At 58.2% G+C, this 20,181-nt stretch overlaps 5 protein-coding genes across 5 annotated transcripts; 3 read left to right on the top strand and 2 right to left on the bottom strand.

Moving 5' to 3' along the window:
• Positions 1–220: 220 nt before the first annotated feature.
• On the top strand, positions 221–5,906 carry A1Q1_01622 (uncharacterized protein; the record flags this gene model as incomplete). Its single annotated transcript, XM_014324661.1, has 5 exons — positions 221–1,370; positions 1,409–3,756; positions 3,827–4,488; positions 4,571–4,953; positions 5,116–5,906. The coding sequence occupies 5 exons, from the start codon at positions 221–223 to the stop codon at positions 5,904–5,906; spliced, it is 5,334 nt and encodes a 1,777-aa protein (XP_014180136.1).
• Positions 5,907–6,420: 514 nt separating this feature from the next.
• A1Q1_01621 (uncharacterized protein) lies at positions 6,421–7,403 on the top strand (the record flags this gene model as incomplete). The annotated part of the gene is made up of 2 exons (XM_014324660.1): positions 6,421–7,002; positions 7,041–7,403. 2 exons carry the CDS (start codon positions 6,421–6,423, stop codon positions 7,401–7,403), a joined length of 945 nt encoding a protein of 314 aa, XP_014180135.1.
• A 96-nt stretch (positions 7,404–7,499) lies between these two features.
• On the bottom strand, positions 7,500–10,772 carry A1Q1_01620 (uncharacterized protein; the record flags this gene model as incomplete). The annotated part of the gene is made up of 4 exons (XM_014324659.1): positions 7,500–10,115; positions 10,155–10,335; positions 10,380–10,493; positions 10,588–10,772. 4 exons carry the CDS (start codon positions 10,770–10,772, stop codon positions 7,500–7,502), a joined length of 3,096 nt encoding a protein of 1,031 aa, XP_014180134.1.
• A 556-nt stretch (positions 10,773–11,328) lies between these two features.
• Positions 11,329–13,877, top strand: A1Q1_01619 (ribosomal protein; the record flags this gene model as incomplete). The annotated part of the gene is made up of 7 exons (XM_014324658.1): positions 11,329–11,397; positions 11,442–11,654; positions 11,713–11,969; positions 12,306–12,461; positions 12,676–12,908; positions 12,998–13,400; positions 13,520–13,877. 7 exons carry the CDS (start codon positions 11,329–11,331, stop codon positions 13,875–13,877), a joined length of 1,689 nt encoding a protein of 562 aa, XP_014180133.1.
• Positions 13,878–14,324: 447 nt separating this feature from the next.
• A1Q1_01618 (uncharacterized protein) lies at positions 14,325–16,052 on the bottom strand (the record flags this gene model as incomplete). The annotated part of the gene is made up of 3 exons (XM_014324657.1): positions 14,325–14,355; positions 14,393–15,797; positions 15,950–16,052. 3 exons carry the CDS (start codon positions 16,050–16,052, stop codon positions 14,325–14,327), a joined length of 1,539 nt encoding a protein of 512 aa, XP_014180132.1.
• Between the last annotated feature and the right edge of the window lie 4,129 nt (positions 16,053–20,181).

Genomic DNA, 20,181 nt, shown 5'->3' with positions numbered 1-20,181 from the left:
GTAGTGGGCAAGATGAGCGGCCAAATCAATGCCGATGCGCGGGCTGCGCTCGGCGTTCGGCCGGGGATTCGTCCTGGTGACCTGTCTTCACCAGCAGTCCCATCATCGCCGCGAACAGTGAGTGGCCACCGAGAGTTCGTGTTCTGACAACCAGCGACTGTACGACCCGCCCGTGGGTTACATCGAGACCATCCCGGAACAAGACCCTCTCTCAACGGAGATGTTGACGGATACGGTGCCAGCCTTGACGTATGACATGCCGTCAGCTGTACCGACTGGCACGCCCGCTCTGCCTGCCGGCGCCGCGGGTCCAAGCTTCAACCAGCCCTTTGCTCAGCCAAGTCATGGCCGTCACATATCGATTGATGAGCCCCCGAAACCGAAACGACCGCCCCAGCTGAGGATCACGACCGATTTCTCGTCAAAGACCTTGGAGTCGGACCCTGGATCGAGTAAAACATCAGCTTCGCCCGAGGTTGAGCCTGCAAGGAAGCCGAGACGAGTTCCGCATCACCGGAAATCTTCCTTGGGACTCGCTCAGAGCCGAGGTCTGCATGAGACGCAAAAGATGTTGAACCTTCTCCTGGACAGACTTGAGGCGCGATCAGCAGCTCCCGACGTCCTTGATCGGGCTGTTATCAAGGCGCGGAAGGAAGCAGGGCACATCACACGACGGCGTCGCTTCGGAGCTCGTTTGGGCGAAGTTGCAGTGGCTGCTGTCACTGCTGCGCAGAAGAAAAAGATCAACATCGAGGATGATGGAGACGACTCGGATGATATTGACGACATTCTTATTCTGGACGAGGATGATTGGGATACGGACGCCACAACCGACCTCGTCGAGCAGATGCGAGACCTGCTGGTCCTGAGCGAGAGGCAAGTGCTCGATCTGTTCGGAGCTTCACAAATTGCAGCCTTTGACAAGCGTAATGCTGCGAAAGACAAGCGTAAAAGCAGCCGGTTCTCCTCTATGACGGCATCCCTGTCAAAAGTCGCCAGTAATGATTCGCATGCCGGACCGGGTGGCGAAATTTCTGGGCCTAGACTGCTTCAACGCCTGGCAGCGATCCTGCGATCTCTGATTCTCATCGACTGCATGTACACGACATATCGATTCCGTCCTCTCAAGCCACCGTATTTCCTTCAGTCAATGTGTCTCGACATTGCGGCTGTGCTTTACTCGAAAGGCGACATGAAGACAAAGCTCCACGTGTTTGAGTCAGTAACAGACGCATTGTATGGGTGGGGACATCCCATGCGCGAGCGGATATGCGAGTGGCTCGAGGGAAGGCTAAACGAGCTACTGGTCCGCCTGGCAGAGGAGAGGTCCGACGGTATGGAGGAAGACCAACCGAGAGTTGTCTTCAACGGTAGGGCAGCACATTGGCCACTGTAGTGCTGACCTTAGATCCCTTTTCACCGGCTACATCATCGCCTCCGCAAGTCACGGCGGACATCCCCACGTTTGCTTTCTCAGTTGAGACCGACGATGGGGATCGATCAACGGAGCCCAAGGGGAAGGGCTGGATAGAGCACAGTTCCCCTGCATCGTCGACTGGCTCACGACCGTGGAACCGTCACCTGTCAGGAGTATTGTCGACGCATTCGACTGCTATCTCATCGCTGCCATTGCAGATATCTGCGCTTATTCCTCGTCTGCTGATAGCGATTGCCTCGATTGACATGAACAGCGCCAGACTGACCACGCTGTTCCGTGTCCATCGTCTGGTGTCTCTGGTCCTCAACGCAAAGCCAGATGTTGGATCGGACTTGCTGGAGATTATCGCGCAAGGTTCCTCGGATGCCTCGCAAAGGGGGTTTGATATGTTGACGACATACTTTCCCCTGTGCACGGGACACAACACTATAGCTCGGCGGCCACCGCTGTGCACCTATCTGGCGCAGCGCATGAAGTGGGAGACGGGTCAGGAGAGGGAGCTTGGCGAAGACGACATGGAGAGCCACCACTACCTCCCATGGCGTGGCAGTGAATCCGGCGATAACCTGTGCCAAACTTGCGAGCGACCTTGCGAAGGATTCTGCGTGCGCTGCACCCTTTGTCAGGACATCAAACATGTCGATTGCCTGCTTCTTTACGGCGACGAATTGGTGGAGTGGGCTACAACCGTTGTCGGCGGCTCCAGCTCCAAACCTACAATGCCGAGACACGAAAACGTGACCGTCAAGTATTCCAAATGCGTACCTCGGCTCGACGAGAAGGTTCACGACGGCGGTCCAACTCAGAATGGACCTGAAGCGACCGTTCGCACAGTCGGTCAACATACATTTCATCTAGTCAACCTGTTCACCCTCACACTCTGCGGCGACTGTCGAGAGCCGTTATGGGGCACAACAAAGCAAGCCTACGTCTGTCTGGGGCAATGCCAGCGATTTTTCCATCCCGCTTGCATTGACAAGATGAAGGACAGGGGATCTACTTTGTGTCGACCAGGAACTGAAGCATTTGTCAACACAAGTGATCCCGACTATAAGCGTGATCCATTCACGACGTCGGTCCAGGTCGTGCAGGAGAGCTTCGCACGTTCAGCGTCGGAGGTGTGCCGCGAACCTAGCCGACTAGCAAAGCTTTCATTCGACGAGACCGCGCTGCTATATGCGCACCTTTGGATACAGCATGAGATCTACCTAAATGGTGTCCGAGCCGGGTCGATACGCTTCTCCGGTGAGGCACCGACGGATCCTGCAATCATTCCTGGCACGACCTCTCTATTAGAGCACTACAAGCAACACCTTGGTCAGCGCGAGCTGCAAGCCTCGGCGGCTCTGCAAGACTATTCGCGCACAACAGGAGAACCCATCCGCGACGCTAAGGACTTGTTGTGGCGACCCCGGTATCTCGAATACTGTTCAGCGCTCCTGAAGGCTCCATTCGATCCTTCGGATCACCTGTCTGGCTCGCACCAGCTACTGACCCCCGGCCAGCTGGGATCTTACGAACCTGACCCGCCCACTACAGCATTCGAAGCACTGGGAATGACGAGTGTAAGGCAGAGCATGGCCAGCGATCTCAACATCAGAGACCGCTTGGCGGCCGCAATACTTCTGGAACGAATGAGAGGCTTTGGGCTCTGTGCAGTTCCCCATTGCCGAAAGATTGGACCGAAACAAGTACAAGATACCCAGCTCCTGGTAACGTTCCCAATACCTCTCCTCCTCGACAGCTCTCCTTCCGTGGAACTGCTTGTCCTCGCCATAGAGCAGCTGCTAGATGTTGTCGACCTGACTGCCAACGAGCAAGCGTTCAATCTACTCTGCAATCGGGCTTGGCCTTCCCCGATGTGTTCCTCCTACGCTCTAGAACGCCTCGGCGGAGCTGTCTTGTCGTGGGTCATGGACGGCGACGACGTGCTCCATTACGTTGTCAAGAATTATGCATCGAAGGCAAAACGACCTCCAGGGGTTCGTGTAGGACGCGGAGCAAGTAAAGGGACCACCGCTGTCGCAACGTACAGGGATGACCGCGCCAGGATGTTTGAACGATATGCGAAGCCCTGGTTGGAGGCCCTGCACGCCCTCGACTCCTCGCTGTACGCCTCGCTTGCCTACGACAGGAGCAAGATGACCGATAACAAGTATCAGGTGCAAGAACTGTCGAAGGATTCCTCCGCCGCGAGCCAGATTGCCGGCATGGCGCTGGAACGTATGGTTACCTTGGCAGATGTTGGCGCATCGTTTTCAATAGTTTTGGATCTGGTCGTCGCCTGGCTGGAGGATCTGGGTGCTGTGTCGAAACAGGTGAGCTGCTTTCGCGTGGTCCACTGACGACCAGGATGTTGTCTACAGGTCTCTGCCCAGGCTTCTGCAGCACGCGAATTCTCAGAAAGGCGTGCTGGGCGAAGACCTCTGGGAGCTGGCTAAAGCGACATCTCAAGAGGGACCCGAAGGAGTAAGGCGAGTCTGCCAGTGGTTGCGAGTACTCAGCTGCTCTGGAGCTGAAGTTCCGTGGGAAACGGTGACGGACATGGTTGAGCTGGTCGCTGGGGCAGATGTTGCAAGCGAAGCGCGGTTAGACCTCATCTCCACCATTAACTCCAACACGACACAAACGGACAGCAAAGCTTTCGCCCAGCTCTGCAATCGTCAGCTCGTGAGACTGGGTGGCGCTCTGAGCTTCCGGCCTACCGACTTGGAGCTACAGATGCTGAGGACAAATCTCCTCTCGATCCTCCGTGCATACGGAACTAGTGCCACGGATATCTCCGAGACGTCCCTCAAGATGCCAGTGGTGGAACAGCCTACTTTGAACACCACCATGCGCAACAAGCAGTTGCCTACTCCGCCAACATCAACGCCGACCCTCATTGCGCTGGACCCTAGTGTGCTTCATGTTGTTGCGAGCCTATTGCGACGCAAGGACTATCCGGCGGAGATTCTCCTTGACTTCCTCTGGCTGCTGTTCATACGAGCACCTGCTGTAGAGAACGCCGACGGCTTCCTGTTTCAACACTGCGCTACTCTTTACGAAGCGTGAGTCCCCAAATCTGGCAGCGTACCTGACTATCAGTATCTGGCCTCTCTACGCCCGTGACATCAACCGGCGCTCGCGCAGCCGAGTGTTCCTCAAGCTGGTAATGGTGAATTCGGTTCCTATCGAGGAGATGGTCAGGAAGGAGCTGGAACAGGTCGATCAAGCCTCGCTGCGTGAGCGGATGTTGACCCTTGTGCTTGAGCTGGCGGACGATGTCGTTACCGCAGATCTGGAGTGCTTTCGCAGTAACGCTGTGGGCCTGGTTATGCTGTTCTTCACCGAGGTCGTCCAGCCGCTCAATCCCATTCCCGACATTCTGGTGATCTGGAAAGCCATCCAGCCGTCGCAGCTGATTGCCATCGCCCGTTGTTTCGAAGAGTACATCGTCTCGTGCAGCGATGAGGAGAAGAAGAAGTTCCTTGCTCAGCTTCTCCAGCTCAGAACGTTATTCCCTTCTTGGCCAGGTAAGCCTTGGCACCGAAAAATGATCTGACTCGCAGTTCTGAACTGGTACACGATACAGCAAATCATCAACGAACAGCAGGCGGCCAGTATCCATTTCGGCAACAGCGACACTCCCCAGGCCGCCGCAGCTCTCGAAGACGCTCGCTTGATCCACGCGACAGCTTTGTGTCTTGGACTGAACATGCTTGCCGCCGGCGTCCCCTGCGAATGGGCAATGCTGCAAGAGTTTCAGCGCTGTGTCGCGGCGACATGCGCTCCTCCGTGGCAGCACCCAAAGGAGACGGTCACTGGTCTTCTCCTGCCGGGTCTGAAGAATGTACTCGATTCAACTGCACGGATCATGGTCGAAAACGAATCTCACGATGACAAGGACCGGAAGACGATCACCGTCGGCTCACTCTTCGTCCCCATTGTGGTAGAGTTTGCGAATGACCTAGAAATGGAGGAGGTGCTGGTGCAGCGTTATATCCTGGACATTTTGCTTGTTGTATACTACAAGCCCAATGTCCAGCCCGTGGAGCTGCAAGCGCTCAGCACCCTTCAGACCCTAGCGACCTTTGCCGCCAACCGCTTGCAGAGTATCGAGAACCGACTTCTCGCGGTTCAGATCCTCAACACTGCGGAGAACCACATGACGAAGGACAGGTTCAGCCGAGTACTGCCTGCCTTGTTCGTCCTGGTGGCAGACATCATCGCCAAGGAATCTTCAGGCGGCGACTCGGCCCTCGTTGATGCCAGTCGTGGGTTCCTGGAAGCCAGTATCGAGTCCTACGGCGATGCCGGTCTCTTCCTTCAAGTTCTGAAACAAGATGGTCAAAAGAGCAAGGGAGACAATTCCAGTGAGGCCCTTGGTAAAGCGCTACAAATTGCCAGCCGAGAGCAAACGGAAGACGGAAGCTGGCGCTATACCTGGATCGAAAAGGTCGTCACAGATCTGTATGTGTTGAAGTAACTTGCGTTGCTGACATCAGCCCCGACATCTTCAAGTTTCCCCGTACACAGATCAACTCTGTTCTTTTGTCCTTTTCTCGGCTTGTCGGAACGCTGAACCAGAATCTGGCGCCTCATGTCGCTACCCATTACGGAGTGTTTCTCACTCGACTCACGAAGCATGTGGCCGAGTACGATCACTTTTCCGACTTCGACCCGAACCCTGTGTTGCATGCCAGCTGCGTCCTCTTGCAGCGTACGCGGTCGAGTGAGCAATCGCAACTCCTCAACCATATCGCGCCTTTCCTGAATCTCTCTGTTCAAAAGTACTCCGTCAGCTTTGAGAGCATCGCAGAACTGGTACCAGTGTGTACTGAGGTATCCACGCGCCTCAAGCACCAGAACATAATTTCCAACATTCTGTACGAGCTGGTCATTACTGCCGTCAACGGCATGGCGGTTACTGCTACTTCTCTGAGCTCGCTGCTGAAGGTAGGCAAATAGCTAACGCTCAGAGCTAACGACAGTTCCTGACGATGGGCCTGCAAGACAATGAAGCCGAACGCAAGGAACGACTGCCTCACCTGCTGGAAGCCTCTCTCGGCTGCGCCCATGTGCTGCAGCGGGCTCACCCAACGATAGCGCACGGCCGCGGTGACGTAAACTCCACGCTGCAGTTACTTTCGTCCGCGGCGACCGTGCTCGTGCTGGCTGAGCTGGAAGCACCCGGCAACATCGGAAAAGTCCTTGGGCAGATGCCAAAGGAAGCAGCGTCCGTTCAACTGGACATCTTCGCGCATCTGCTGTACTCGAGTCTCAGTCTCAACTTGGGCAGGGATCGATCCAACATTGCAGCGCTGTTCCCCATCGCTGCCCGAGCCACTGCCTTGTCCCTCTTTGGTGCCGGTGATCTCCTCACCGTTCACGATCCGAACGGCGACGGCGCGCATCTCGCTTCCATCGTCTTCATCGTAGCACGTCTTGTGCTCCTCAGCGGCATCCCTCAGGCTGAAGAAGAGATTGCGTCGTTCGAGACACTGGAGCTGTTCTGGCGACGAGTGTGGCCTGAATGGGAGCGCGTTCTGGCCCTCTCCTTGCGTGAGACTTGTATTAACTCTGTGAGTGGCCAAAAGAGGTTGCGGTATACTGACCACAGCCACTTCGCGCCGTTCTTCACTCTGTATTGCTCGACATGGTGATATTTGTCGGCTCTATGCGCCCCACCTTGCTTATCGAGCCGGCGGGAGCGATCGTTCGAGGATTGCGAAGTTTGGAAGAGTGGCAGTCAAGCACCGGAATCAACAATTCGAGCAGCAAGCTGCCAAAGGCGATCAAGGCGATTGAGACAGCTCAGCTCAGCTACGGTGCTGATACGGATCGACCGAAACGCGCCACGACCATCAAGCAGGTTTGGAACGACATGCTGGCGACGGAGAAGATCGTTAGTCTTCGAGCGGAGGCTGAACGAGAACGAGAGAAACAGAAACATGCGTACAAAACCCTAGCTAGAGGTGTATAGACTGTATGTATTTTAATGACCTGTGCGTGCGGATGTGAGATGGAAGTCTATGAGGTGAAGGAGGCTGGATGGATCTATGTCGAGGGACAAGCGACTCTATTCGCGCTTGTGCTTCTTGCGCTTGTTGCCCTTGTCGCCTCCGTTCTCCTTGCGCTTCTCCTTCGTCTCCTTCTTCTCCTCAACCGGCGCCGTGCCCTTGACGGTGACGGTTGTGTTCATCTTCTTCCTCTGCTCGGGAGTCGCCTCAGCGAGGGCCCTAACCTTCTCGGCGGCGGAGCTAAAGTCGGCACCCTGGTCAATGGCGTACTCGCTCATATCAATGGTGTCGAGGAGCTCACGCTGCCTCTGCTTCTCCTCGGAAGCGGCCTCAGCGATATCCTGGTCCACGGTGGTGGCGGCTGGGCCCGAAGTCTTGGCCTTGGCGGCAGCCTCGGCCTGCTCCTCGGTAGGAAGGTCGGCGCCGAGTTCCGCCTTCTGGATGTCCTGGAGGACCTTGACAATACGGCGAATCGTCTTGCCGAAGAGCGCGAGGACCTGGTGGGCTGGAGTACCGAGCTCGGTCTCGAGGCTCTCGACGGGCTTGCGCTGCAGACCAAGCGAAAGGAGGACGACCTGCTGCGCCGGCGAGAGGGTCGTGGGCAGCTGGCGGGTGAAGAATAGCCGCGCGATGGTCGGGATGAGGTCGAGGATGAGGTGGTAGTCCACCATCTGGTCAGCGTAGGACGAGAGACGCTTCAGGTCGAACGGCGTGATGAGCGCGTTGAGCTCAGCCGCGCTGATGGCCTGCACCTCCTCGTCCTTCCTGCTCGCGGCGTCGATGACGCTGAGAGCAACCTGCGACGGGAACTTCTTGAAGCAGTCGTAGCCAAGAAGAGCGATGAAGCGGTGGCGGAAGTCAGTCGCAAAGGCGGGAAGCCACTGGGCAGTGGCGACGTTGGAGCGGAGGGCGCGCAGCATGAGGAACGTGTACTCGCCCGTGAGCGGGTTCTCCTTCTGCGAGGCATAGAGCGGGACGTATCCCGCCTTCTTCCAGAAACGGAGCAGCTCAGGGGTAAGACCGAACGAAACGCCGAGGTAGTCGAGCACCTCGGGGCGGCGGTCGGAGAGGCGCTGGAGAAGCGGCGGCATGCGCGCGACATCACGCACGGCAATCGTCTCAGTCGACAGCTCGCCGTTCATCTTGGGCGCGCTGTACTCGGGCGTCTCGAGCACCTCGTCCAAGTTCGTGAGCTCGCCAGAGTAGTAGCCGTTCAAGGCGTCGAGCGCGCGGGCTCCGTAACCCATGCGCGAATAATCGGGGTGCGTGGCAATACGCACGACACGCGCACCAGACAGCATGGCAAAGTCATTGTCCTGGAACTGCTGGGACATGACCCAAGGGATCATGTCGCCGCTGGCAGAGCTGCCGCTGTGCGCGAGCTGCTTCAGAATCGCCTCGCGCGAGATGTTACCCTCAAGGGCGACCTGGAGCACAACGAGCGGGTCCGGAAGGCTGTTGTCGTCCTCCTTGAGCGGGGGGAGAAGAACAAAGAGGTGGTGCGCTGGAGCGTCGGAGAGCATCTGGAGATCGTTCGGCGAGTTCTTGTAGTGCGACGCGACGTAGAGAGCCATCATGCGCTGCAGGAAGACCTCGGAAGCGGCGTGGTACGAGAACAGAGTGTCACGGTTGACGTAGTACAGCTCGCACTGCGAGGGGTGCGGGCAGCCCTGCGCCGCCTTCGAGACAACTGTAGCGTCGAGACACAGCAGGCGGTTGAGCCACGACTCAACTTCGTCGCCGGGGGCGTAACGGATCGGCTCGTCCAGCTTGATCTCGCGGAGCGTTCGGCTGAGACCGGCACCGCCACGGCCCGCGGAGCCAGCCTTCGACTCGCCCTTCTCCGCCTTCGAGTTGATCGCAGCCGGTCGGGACTGCTCACGGAGCTGCTGAATAAGCTTGATCGACAGACTGCGACCAGTTCCCTCGTAACCGTTGATGGTCGAAGCCATGAAGACAAGGTACGGGCCGATAAGCTTGCGGACGAGAGGGAGGGGGATCGCGGCAGCCTCATCGATAATGACCAGTTCGGCCTGTCCGAGAACGTGAGCGTCTTCGGGCGAGATGTACTGGATCGTCTGGCGGTGGCCTCGGAAGATGTTAACACGAACGATCGCCTTCTTGAACTCAGGGTTCGTCGACTGGACAATATCGTAGTCGACGTGCTCCTCGTAACCCAGAGCGTCGAGAGCCTTGAAGACGAACTCGAAGAAAGTCTTCAGGTTCTCCGGGTCGGGCGACGTGACGAAGATGTTGGAGTAGTCGTGGGCGATCGCGGCACCCACAGCGATACCGAGAGCAGCCGACTTTCCACGACCACGGCCGGCTGTGAGAGCCACGGTCGACGAGAGAGTCTTGTCGGAGATCGCCTCAACGAACGTCAGGAGCGCCTTAGCTTGGTCGACCGTCTTGGTCAGCTTGGCCAGGGGACCGACAATGTCAACGGTGCCCAGCTCCTCCTTCATGTCCTTAAGCTCCTCCATCTTGCGCTTCCGTCCCCGGTCGTCGTCCTCCTTCGACGCAACAATATCCTTGCCCTTGCTCAGAGGGAGGACGTTCAGCTCATCGTCCAAGACAAGACAGTCAGGATTGGATCCAAGAGAGAGAATGAAGCGCTCGTTAAAGCGGGGCTGAACGAACTGGTGGGCGTCGGTGCGGTAACGGTTGTGGACATCCTGAGACCGTCAGTCAAACTGCCAACAAGGCAAGCTTACCATGGCCATCGTATAGAGCTGCTTCAGCGAAGACATCGTCTTAAGAAGGAGAACAACAATACCTCCTCCCTCAACCGTCTCGATCGTTCGCGCGAGAAGGTTGGGCGTGATCGCCTCGTAGTCCTGGAGGACAAGCATGCCGTAGGTCTGACCAAGGATCTTGGCCGAGTCCTTGTAGTAGCTGAGGGTCAGTCTTGGGCACAACAACAGTCTAGTCACACTTACGCATAACGGATATCGGTGACAGTGATGAAGAGCTCAAAAGGGTCCTGCTCGTTGGCCTCACGAATGCCACGCTTGATGTCGCGCTTAATCTTGGCCTCGCGCTTCTTGCGGTGGCTGAGGTCAGATATCGCAGCATTGAGGTCAGCTTACGTAGTAAATCCCAGCTCCTTCTTGTAACACCAAAGAACGTTTGGTCGAGAAGACACACGAGCCTGCGAGAGCAGGAAGTGCAGGTTGACAACCTGGGATGGTCAGCTCTGCTGAAGGACACACAGCTCGGCAACTAACCTGGTCACGACCACGGTCTCCGACTAGGACGAAGAAGGAACGGTGATTCGTCTTGACGCCATGGTTGATCAGCGCCGGAATTCGGGGGTCGAGCTGCTTCCTCATGGCTGGTGAGAGCTCGTCCAGACGTGTGTATGCGGGGCGACAACAACAAAACCTTGGGTCATGACGGACGCCGGAGCCCAGCCGACTGAAATCTGAAGGGGACCTCCACCGGCCCCGGATTTGGGATTAAAGAGTGAAAAACGCCGGTAGATAATAACCGGGCCCCCCGGATTGCGTTGATACGTATAAATACGAACGGCTCACATGTTGCCATCGCTTTCCTCCCAAGCATCAGCCCGGCCTCCGTCCTCGTTGCTGCTTAACAAAGATTCCAAGCTCAATTCTCGCTACCGTTCTCTGGGTCGAAAGCACTTAGCCGCCCAGGAACCCGCGTTTCAACTCTTGAAAATATGTATGTAGCTTGGGCTTACCTTCTTTCCTCGGTTATCAGTAGAACTCCAAGCTGACAAAGCTTAAAGGTCGAACAAAATTGTGGTGTGTACAGAGCTCTGAGGCTATGGTTTCGACAAGGTGAACTGACCACAACGTTTCGGTCTGTCCTGCCAACGTTCTTGCAATACAGCCCCAGATCTATCGTGCGATCATCGACGATGTGATGGCCAATGTTGCCGTAGACTTCGAAGAGTACGCCATGGACGAGGACCTGCTGGCCATTCTTCAATCCGTGAGCTACTCGTTCAAACAACAAACTGACAATAGAAATGGGAGGCCAGGCTGCTTGAGACTCGCGTCGCCGACTTTGCTCTGGCTCCTGGTGCTGATGACGGAAATGCTGCGGGATCCAGCTCTCGACCTCCGGCATCGCAGGCGTCATCAAACGGGGCGGCTGCGGCCGCCGCTGCGTCTGCCCCAGAAGCGGCGACTGGCGATACTGCGGTCAAGACGGAGCCCGAGGACGTGCTCCGTCTGCGTGGAGGTGCTGTGAGTCAAACACGATCGTGGCTGATGACATATGTCTGGTGGCGCTGACCAATCGCAGGGTGAAGAGGGAGCCCCCCGGCCGCAGCCGAACGAAGCTGGTCTTCTTCCGGGCGACGAAGTAATTGACTCGGATCTCGACGACTCAGACGACGAGCTCCGAGATGACGAGGACGGAATCGGAGAGGAGGGCGAGATCGACATTGTGTTCTGTGTTTACGACAAGGTCCAGCGGGTCAAGAACAAGTGGAAGACTGTCTTCAAGGACGGCATGATCCACATCAACGGCCGCGACTACCTGTTCGCCAAGTGCCAGGGGTGAGTTCCTATCTGATAGCGCTGCGGTGCACAGGACTGCGTTCCTCGGCCGATAAGCTAACCATCAGCGAGTTCGAGTGGTAACTGTGTGCCCACACCCTCAAACACCCGAGCTTTATCCTATGAGCTCGCATAGACCCATCCAATCCAACCACAGTATCCCTTCTGTGTCTTTATCATCATTATTGTACCAGTAAAGTTCCTATGCATCCATCTCAAGATAGCCTGTGAAGCACTTATGTGCTCGTGCTGGCTTACGACGTATGCAAACAACACACGATCAGCGGTTGCAGCAACGAGGTGGAGGTCAGGCGAGCTTCATGATGCGCGCTGCAGGACGCGGAGGATTTGCTTCCGCCGCCAGTCCGAAAACTCGAAAATGCCTGCGAGCTTCGAAGTTGGCATCCGCGACTTTTACACCGAAACGGCAGACGACCATGAACCCCGCCACGACACCTCTGCGGGCTGCCCTCCGTGGCCAGGCGCTCAGCGGTAAGTGTTCGACCGTGCTGTGCCAGCGAAAACTGCGACTTCGAGCGGACTCGGGACGTCAAAGCAGCGGAGGAAGTCCGATCGGCGGAGGAAGGCAAAAGTCGGCGAGGAAGGCAGTCGGAACGTCGGATATGGCTACAGATGACGTTCCGACATGCGTTCTGGCAGCAAAGCAAACAGAAACAGGGGACACAGCCTGAGAGAACGTTCGAAGCGCAGCAGATGGCCTGACGGAGCTCACATCACTCGGACGCCGAGCTAACATCACAGCCAAGCGTGCTCTTTCGACGACGGCGCCGATGCTCGGGGCCGAGGAGCGACGACACGGAAACACGCGGTCGAAGGGATACAAGAAGTACGAGGACCCGCTGGCCGAGTTCGAGGCCAACGCGTGGAAGGGAGGACTGAAGCGGGCGCGCGACTTCCGGCAACGCATGGCCGACATTGGTGAGTACTCGTTGTCGACTGCGTCTCTCGAGAGACGCAGTCGTCCTATGCGAGTCTTCAAGACTGGAGCTGCCAGGCGTCCATTGTAGCTGACACGCCAGACGCCAAGCTGCCGCTCTACGTTCCCCCCGAGGCGACCAAGGCCGCCCCGATCCCGACGCCGAAGGATCCGAAGACGGCGACTCTGTCGACGCTGATGGCCGCGGGCGCCGCGCTCGGCCACTCGCAGCAGCTCCTCGCGCCCTCCTTCACGCCGTACGTGTACGGCAACCGTGCGGGCCTCTCGATCATCGACCTGGAGCAGACGCTGCCTTTGCTGCGGCGCGCGGCAGCGCTCGTCCGTGACGTCGTCGAGGCGGACGGCGTCGTCCTCTTCGTCGGCACGAAGCAGAAGCACCGCAAGCCCCTGCAGCAGGCGCGCGAGCGCCTCGGTGACAACGGATACTCCACCCTCAAGTGGTGGCCTGGTACGCTGACCAATGCGGAGACCTAGTGAGTTACATCACCTCCGGAGCGAAGCGGAGGAGAGGGGAGGGGAGTGGAGCGGAGGGGAGGGGAAGGGTTCTGGGTTGGGTTCTAGGGGGGAGAAGGGAAACCGTACTGACCGACAGCTTCGGACCGGATCCCATCTACAACCAGACGTACCTGCCCGACCTGGTGGTCATTCTGGACGCGCGCAACTCGCGCAGCGCCATCCGCGAGTGCACGGGCCGCAACGTGCCGACCATCGGCATCATTGACTCGGACACCGACCCCCGACTGGTCACGTACCCGATCCCTGCCAACGCCGACTCGGCGCGCACGCTCGAGCTCATCACGGGCTCGCTCTCGCTCGCGGGCCAGGAGGGCCGCAATGCCCGTCTCCGCAAGGAGGAGAAGCGGAAGGAGCAGGCCAAGCGCGACCGCGAGTGGAGGAGAGAGGCTTACGAGCGCTACGACCAGGAGCGCGCCCCCGCTGCTCAGGAGTAGGAGTAAAACACCCTTCTGCAGCGTATAGAAATTTATCATAGCCATCTCCCTTTGCAGTCATCACAACGCACCCCTCACCTCACCCACATTCCGGTAACATTATTAAACCATGATGCATATCCTCTTTTCCAAAAAATGTGAGACCGGAGACCTGAGACCTGATTTGACCTAACTGAGAGGCGTATGAGGGAGAGATGAAGACGAATGAACTCTGATGTGAAACGGGACATTGTAGATGGTACAACTTGCGGAGACGGAGATGATGATGGAGATGGAGATGGAGATGGAGACAGCGAAGAGGAAGGTTCCACAGAGAAAAAAACAGATGGTTAATGGTATGACACAGCTGGGGAAAAGAGTGGAGTCGTCTGCTTCTCTAGAGGTGAAGGTGGAGGAAATCCGCATCTATGCGCCGCCCTGTATCGGCGACGGGGTGGCTTTGGAGGCTTAGATCCAAGCGCTCTCGCCCGAGTTGTCGCTGTTTGTCAGCTCAAGCTGCGAACGGGAAAACTCACGCAGTAAGCTCAGCAATGGTGCGGTCACCCTCGGTCGTGATGATGCGGTCGATGCACCGCAGCCACGTCTTGTGCATGAGATCGGTCTGATACTTTGTCGCAGCCGAGTTCTCGCGGAACGTGGCAGTGAGACGGAGACCGTTCTCGTGCGAGATCACATTGACGGAGAAGGCGGGGGCGATCGGGCTCGCAGTCTGCGCCCACATGAGGTCGGTCGCGCCCTCGGGCAGACTCGTCTGGCACATGTTGCTGAAGGCCAGACTCTGGCGGTACGGGATGGGGCCCATCGTGCGGCGCAGGAAGTACTTCTCCCAGCCGGTCGGCGCCTTGGGGTCAAAGTCGGGCGACTTGGGGTCGACCTCGGGGTCCGGGAGGTGGGACATGACACCGATGATGTAGCGGCCGTCCGCGATCGCCTTCTTCGACTTGAGCTCGGCGGCCATCTTGCGCGCACAGCTCCAGAACCGGTCCTTGCCGTTCACGTGGACGTGGTGCTCGGTAGACGACGAGTAGATGCCGGTGAGCTGCGAGTGGCCCAGCGACGGGTCACGCTCGTCACGCATCGTCATGGCGTTGAAGTGCTGAGTCGAGTTGTTGCCAAACGTACGCCACAGGGCTGCGAGGTAGGCCATCTTGAGCACCGGGTGCAGCGTCTTGACGCCGTACCGCTTGCCTTGGGCTTTCAGACGCGCTACAGTCCCAGTAGGTACAGATACGTGGCACATGCTCCATCCGCTGGCGAAGGGGGACAGGTTGACATTGGTACCGGGCCAAGCGAGATCGTTCTTACCGAATGTCGACTGGAAGCCTTTCGGAAGTTTGGGGAGAAGGAGCTCGTGGAACACTTCCGGGGCCAGGTACGTTATTCCCGGTTTGATGTTGACCGTGTCGTCGAACCGCCGTGGGGACTCAAAGGTCTCGGGCAGCAGGTTCTCCGTGTTTCGCGCCAGCAGAGCGTGCATCAGCGCCAGCGATCCTCGTCCGTCGATGATCAGATGGTTGAACATTCCGATCAGATACGCTCGGGGCACGCCCGGTGGGCCGTAGAGTAGCGTCAGGGTCCACATAGGAACATGGTCAAAGTCAAGTGACTCAAACCTCTCCATCTCGGCACGCAAGATACCGGGGGCCTCGTTAGCTTCGATCTTGGCGGGCGTGTATGTTCCCTCGTTGATGATGTCCGCGGCGTCCCATGGTGATCCGTTCGCAGCAAAGGCAGGCTTGTTCGTTCGGGCGTTCACGATACGGGCGTAAAGCTTCGGGAACTTACGCTGGAGGTCGGCGACACGGTTCTCCAGGTGCTCGCGGGAGGGAAGGGCGTGAGCGGGGAAGGTGATGATGTAGGCGATGATGTGGGGGTAGCCAGTATTCTGTCGAACGAGGTTGTACCGCTCGTGGTTCGTCACTGGGAAATGTCAGCTCGGTTGCTCGCGATGAAGGCTCTGCCTTCTCTGCCATCTGCCTGCTGAACCCGTGGAGGTGTAGAAGGACGGGTGGAGTCAGGAGAATAGAAAAAAGAAAAGGCCTAACGTGTGTAGATGTCGCAGTGATGCTTACTTGCGCGAGCTGGCACACTGGTGTTTCCGAGGTTGATGTGACTGATGCTCCCGCCCGAGAAGGAGGACCCCTTGGATATCGAGGTGCTGCTTCGGATCGTCATACTGGGCTTGCGATGGCGGTGGTCGGACTGTATTTTGGATAGGTCTTGGACCGACGCGGTGGGTAGCCGATCGATCTTGCGTGTCTGCCGTGTCTAGGCGATTAAGGCGGCGTAGCTGGCCGGTGAGACAAAGCTGGTGGGCCGAGCGAGGAAGGCGCAAACGGAGCTTCCTTCGGCGGTCTGGGGTCGTCTGTCTGCACTCTATGTGTGTGCAGGCGCGCTTCGTCTGTTGTGAGACAGTGGAGGAGAGTGGAACGAGTGGGATGAGTCGGACGACGCGGGGGAATGGGATGCGGCGAGTCGAGGAATGCTGAGTTTGAGATGAATGCAGTAGAAGAAGAAATGTGACGGACGCTGCAGTAGTGGCAACTTGCACTCGTGACACAAAGAGAGCTGAGAGCTTGAGCTTCGGTTCAAGCTGGGCCAGCTAGTGTGTGTGTGCGTACTGGTCGCCGGGGCGGAAGGCGAGAGGGTTGGCGGCCAAGGGCACTGAAAGGGAGCCGTGAGTAGGTGCTGGACTTTCGGGATGCCGGCTGGGGGTTCCACAGGGGTACAGGGCCTGAAAGGTGATTCAAGGTGATTGCGATGGAAAATAAAGTTCAGTCGCAATGTGTCGTCAAGCAGGAAAGCCTGATAGAGCCGGTCCAAAGCCTGCTGTGCCCGGCCAATGTCGTCCAGCGCACACTCTTGACCGAAGAGCGTAGAGTCTGACTGGGTGTCGGTATCTTTGACGGTTCCGCCGAATGTGGTTAAGTCTTGGGCAGACGATAAACTCGCGGGGCGATGAGCGGAGCGGGTTCAACGGGTCGCAAGGATAGATGCACGAAGGCAGTAGGCAAGTCGTAGTAACTGCGATGCGATGCGATAGGGGGAATGATGTGCGATGGGTTGTGGGATGAGCGTTGTGCAGGGATGTGGGATGCGCGCTGGGGCCTTGGTGCGAGGGGAGAGAGATATATGGGGGTCGAGGGAACTATCAGATATCTCTCTGGATTGCTGGACGGTGGTGGGTGTATCAGAAACCAAGGGTCGCCGTCGTTGCAAGCCCCTCCCCTTACTTGAGATATTTTCTCAGATCTAAGACAAGTCATGCAATGTCCCCAGCCAGTGTCCCCCCAGTGTCCTGTCCCCCCTCCAGGAGCACACACCCGGCCCCTGACCCTGGCCTCCTTCCTGTGTCCTGGATCGATGGGATGGATGACCGTTCAGAGAGTCCTGCAAGTGTCCTGCCTTCTTTTTCGGCGTCGTCGTACCCCTTTCTGCCCGCCGGCTTGTCTCTCATTCTCTCATTCTGCGCACCCTCGTGGGAATGCCTCGAGGTGCAAACCTCCACTGCCAGAGGGGCAGAGTGGGGCATGCTGCCCTCTCTTGCCCCGGTCCTGGTACCTCTCGTCATCCTCCTGTTGCACCGAACCCGATCCTGCCCCGGACAGTGGGCCACTCGCGTCAGCGCAGCCACACAACCCTCGATATGCACTTTTCGTCCTCCCCGCACTACTGCTCGCTCGGAGCTGCTCTTGGCTGCGCGCTGCGCTCTCTCGTCGTTTTTAATGAGGCGTTCACCCGCGAGGAGCGTGAGCTCTTTCTCTCTCCTCTGCGTGAGAGTGATCGTGCCAGGGCACTGCCGCTTCTGATGCTTCGTTGGCTTCTCTTGCTTCTTTCGTCCATGGGCCTACGACTGCGACGCAGCTCACGAGAGTAAGCCAGTCAAGCGAGGCCCCCCGGAAGCCAGCGAGGGGCCGTGAGGAACGCAAGGAACGCTCCTTACTGCTCACGCTACGTTGGGCACGCGCGGACACTTGCAGCCGTTGTGCCCGGTCTCTTTTTTTTTTACCATGCATCGCAAAACATCGGCCACCAACCTGTGCCTCTTCTCCATCGGCCACCAAAATGCAAGTTGCAAGTGCCTGCGCACCCCACGCAAGCGTTGCAGAGGCACTCGAGAGGCACGGTGCGCTCGCCCTGGTCTAAGCGTGCTCCTGAGCACCCCTGCGTGCGGCGGCGTGCGATGTTCTTTCGCTCTGGACCGTGCATTATGCATGGGCCAAGTAAGCGGAGCGGCCAGCGGTCACGGCCAACGCGGTGCAGTGAGCGGTGAGCGGGCATACAAAAAGGTGCTCAATGTCTTCCTCTGCTCTACGTTGATGGATGGCCTGGCTGGCCTGGCTGGAAGGACGCCCCGTGCCTGGGTCAATTGATGATGGCGCCAGCAAGGGCAAGGCGTAGGGGTCCACTTTCGAACCATGTCAGGACTGAAGCAGAGAGGAAAGCACGCCAACGGCGCCGTCTCGCGCCAGCCCATCCTGTCCAACCTGTCAAACCTGTCCAATCTGGCCAGCTAGGCCCCATTCACGCCATGGATCCTGAGCTCACCCAAAGCAGAGAAGATATCGCCAGCGAACCAAAGTCCGGCAGCCAGAACCTAACCGGTGTCACCGGGCGTCACCGCGTCACCAGCCGTACCAGCCGTACCAGCCCGCGACCATTCATCCCCAGGCGGCCCAGTGCATCCGAGCAAGCCGACAAACTCGCCGAGATCCTGGCAAACGCTGACTGGCGCCCGCTTTCGAACGCCTCCAGCTGGCGCAGGCGCAGCAGGTGGGGGGCCACATGCGAGCAGGCTGACAGGCTGGGGGACAGACCTGGGGCTGAACTGAGCGTGGGCTGTGTGCTAACTGGACGGGCCGTTTCACTCGCGGCCCGATTGACTTGTCTCGCCGGGGTAAGTCGTCGCGGCGCAGCGCCGAGACAGTCAGGCAGGCTAGCAGGCTGGTCACGAACTGTAACGGTGCCATCGTGTGCCGGCGTGTGCCAACGAGTGCCAGGTTGGCGCTACGGTACGCCTCCGAGGACCCGAGAACTCAAAAGTCGCGTTGGCGCCGGAGATTCCGGGTGATCGGGTGTGAGAGGTCTGGCAGACAGCGCCGCGCGCGCCGCGAGCGCCGCGCTGACGCGCGGTTGTTGCGTGAGGCGCACTAGAGTAATCAAGAGTGCGATCCAAAGCGATCCAACGACCCAGCTCGTCTTGCATCCGAAACTACGCGAAAGTCCAAGCAAGTCCAAGCCTTTCCAGGCTGGCCCGAGCAGACGAGCCAAAGGCAGACAGGGCTCTGAGCTCGTTACATCTCGGGTCCCCGTTGTCTGGGTCGCAAACACGCGCAAGCAAGGTCCGACCGCCCGGTCCCAGCGTTGCGGTACTGTGGTCCAGGCTGCGATCGCGTCCCGTTACCAGCTCTGTGCGCTCGGTGCCCGCTCTGAGCGCTGTGCCCGCTGTGGGTGGGTCCTCAATACGTGCTGCGCGACTGCGCTCTCCGTGCACAGAAGGGACGGGGGACTGAGCCACTGATTGCTCCAAGCCTCTGGCACAGAGAGAGCAGCAGGGCCCTAGCGTGATGCGCCCGAGAGTCTGTGCTGAATGCTCGAGCGACCTCGGTACTCCCCGCCATCGGTCAGACCCGTCAGAGATGCGGAACCACAGACACGAGTCCGCACGCACACTGCACTCTGTCCATACTCCTACAGTAAATGCACTTTGGATTTCTGAGGAGCGAACAGAAGGACGCACGGGCCCCATCCTCGCCCGGTCTCCCGGCGCAAGGCACCGAAGCCTCGTTTCTGCCCTCCCTGGCTTGCCAGGGATTGCTGACGTCCAGTTCAGACCCTGGGTGTGCCCGGGGTTCCCTGTGCCTTGCGGGCGTTGGGTTTTGGCTCTGGCAAAAGTGTCCTGTCCCGCATGCCACTGTCGACGTGCGTCGGACGAACGGACGACCTCGCTATTTCTGACCACGGAGGTTGCATCTCAATGATCGAGGGTTAGCTTCCAAAAGAGAGAACGGGAGGTAACAAAGGAAAGAGGGAGGGCGGACGGACATTCGTGTCGGGTTTCCATTGTTTCTATTCTTCTACCCAGCTAAGCAGCGACTCCTCACATTTTGGTCTGGGCCAATGACATGTCAGACGCGGTGACTAGCCCCGGCCTCTTTGCCCTAGATGATCGCGATCGCTCTCTCCCTGCTTACGTCCTCTGTCCTTCGGGTGAAGCCTGCCCTTCGAAGCAATCTGCTCCCCGTCCTGCGTCCGAGCGGTCTCATACTACGCTGACCGTCTCGTTGTGAAAAGTCGAGGCAGA

The sequence above is a fragment of the Trichosporon asahii genome (genome assembly GCF_000293215.1).
Source record: "Trichosporon asahii var. asahii CBS 2479 unplaced genomic scaffold scaffold00050, whole genome shotgun sequence".
In the NCBI taxonomy this organism is placed as follows: Eukaryota; Fungi; Basidiomycota; class Tremellomycetes; order Trichosporonales; family Trichosporonaceae; genus Trichosporon; species Trichosporon asahii.
Note: the sequence above shows the minus strand (reverse complement) of the source record. Positions and strands in the feature narration are given on the sequence as shown.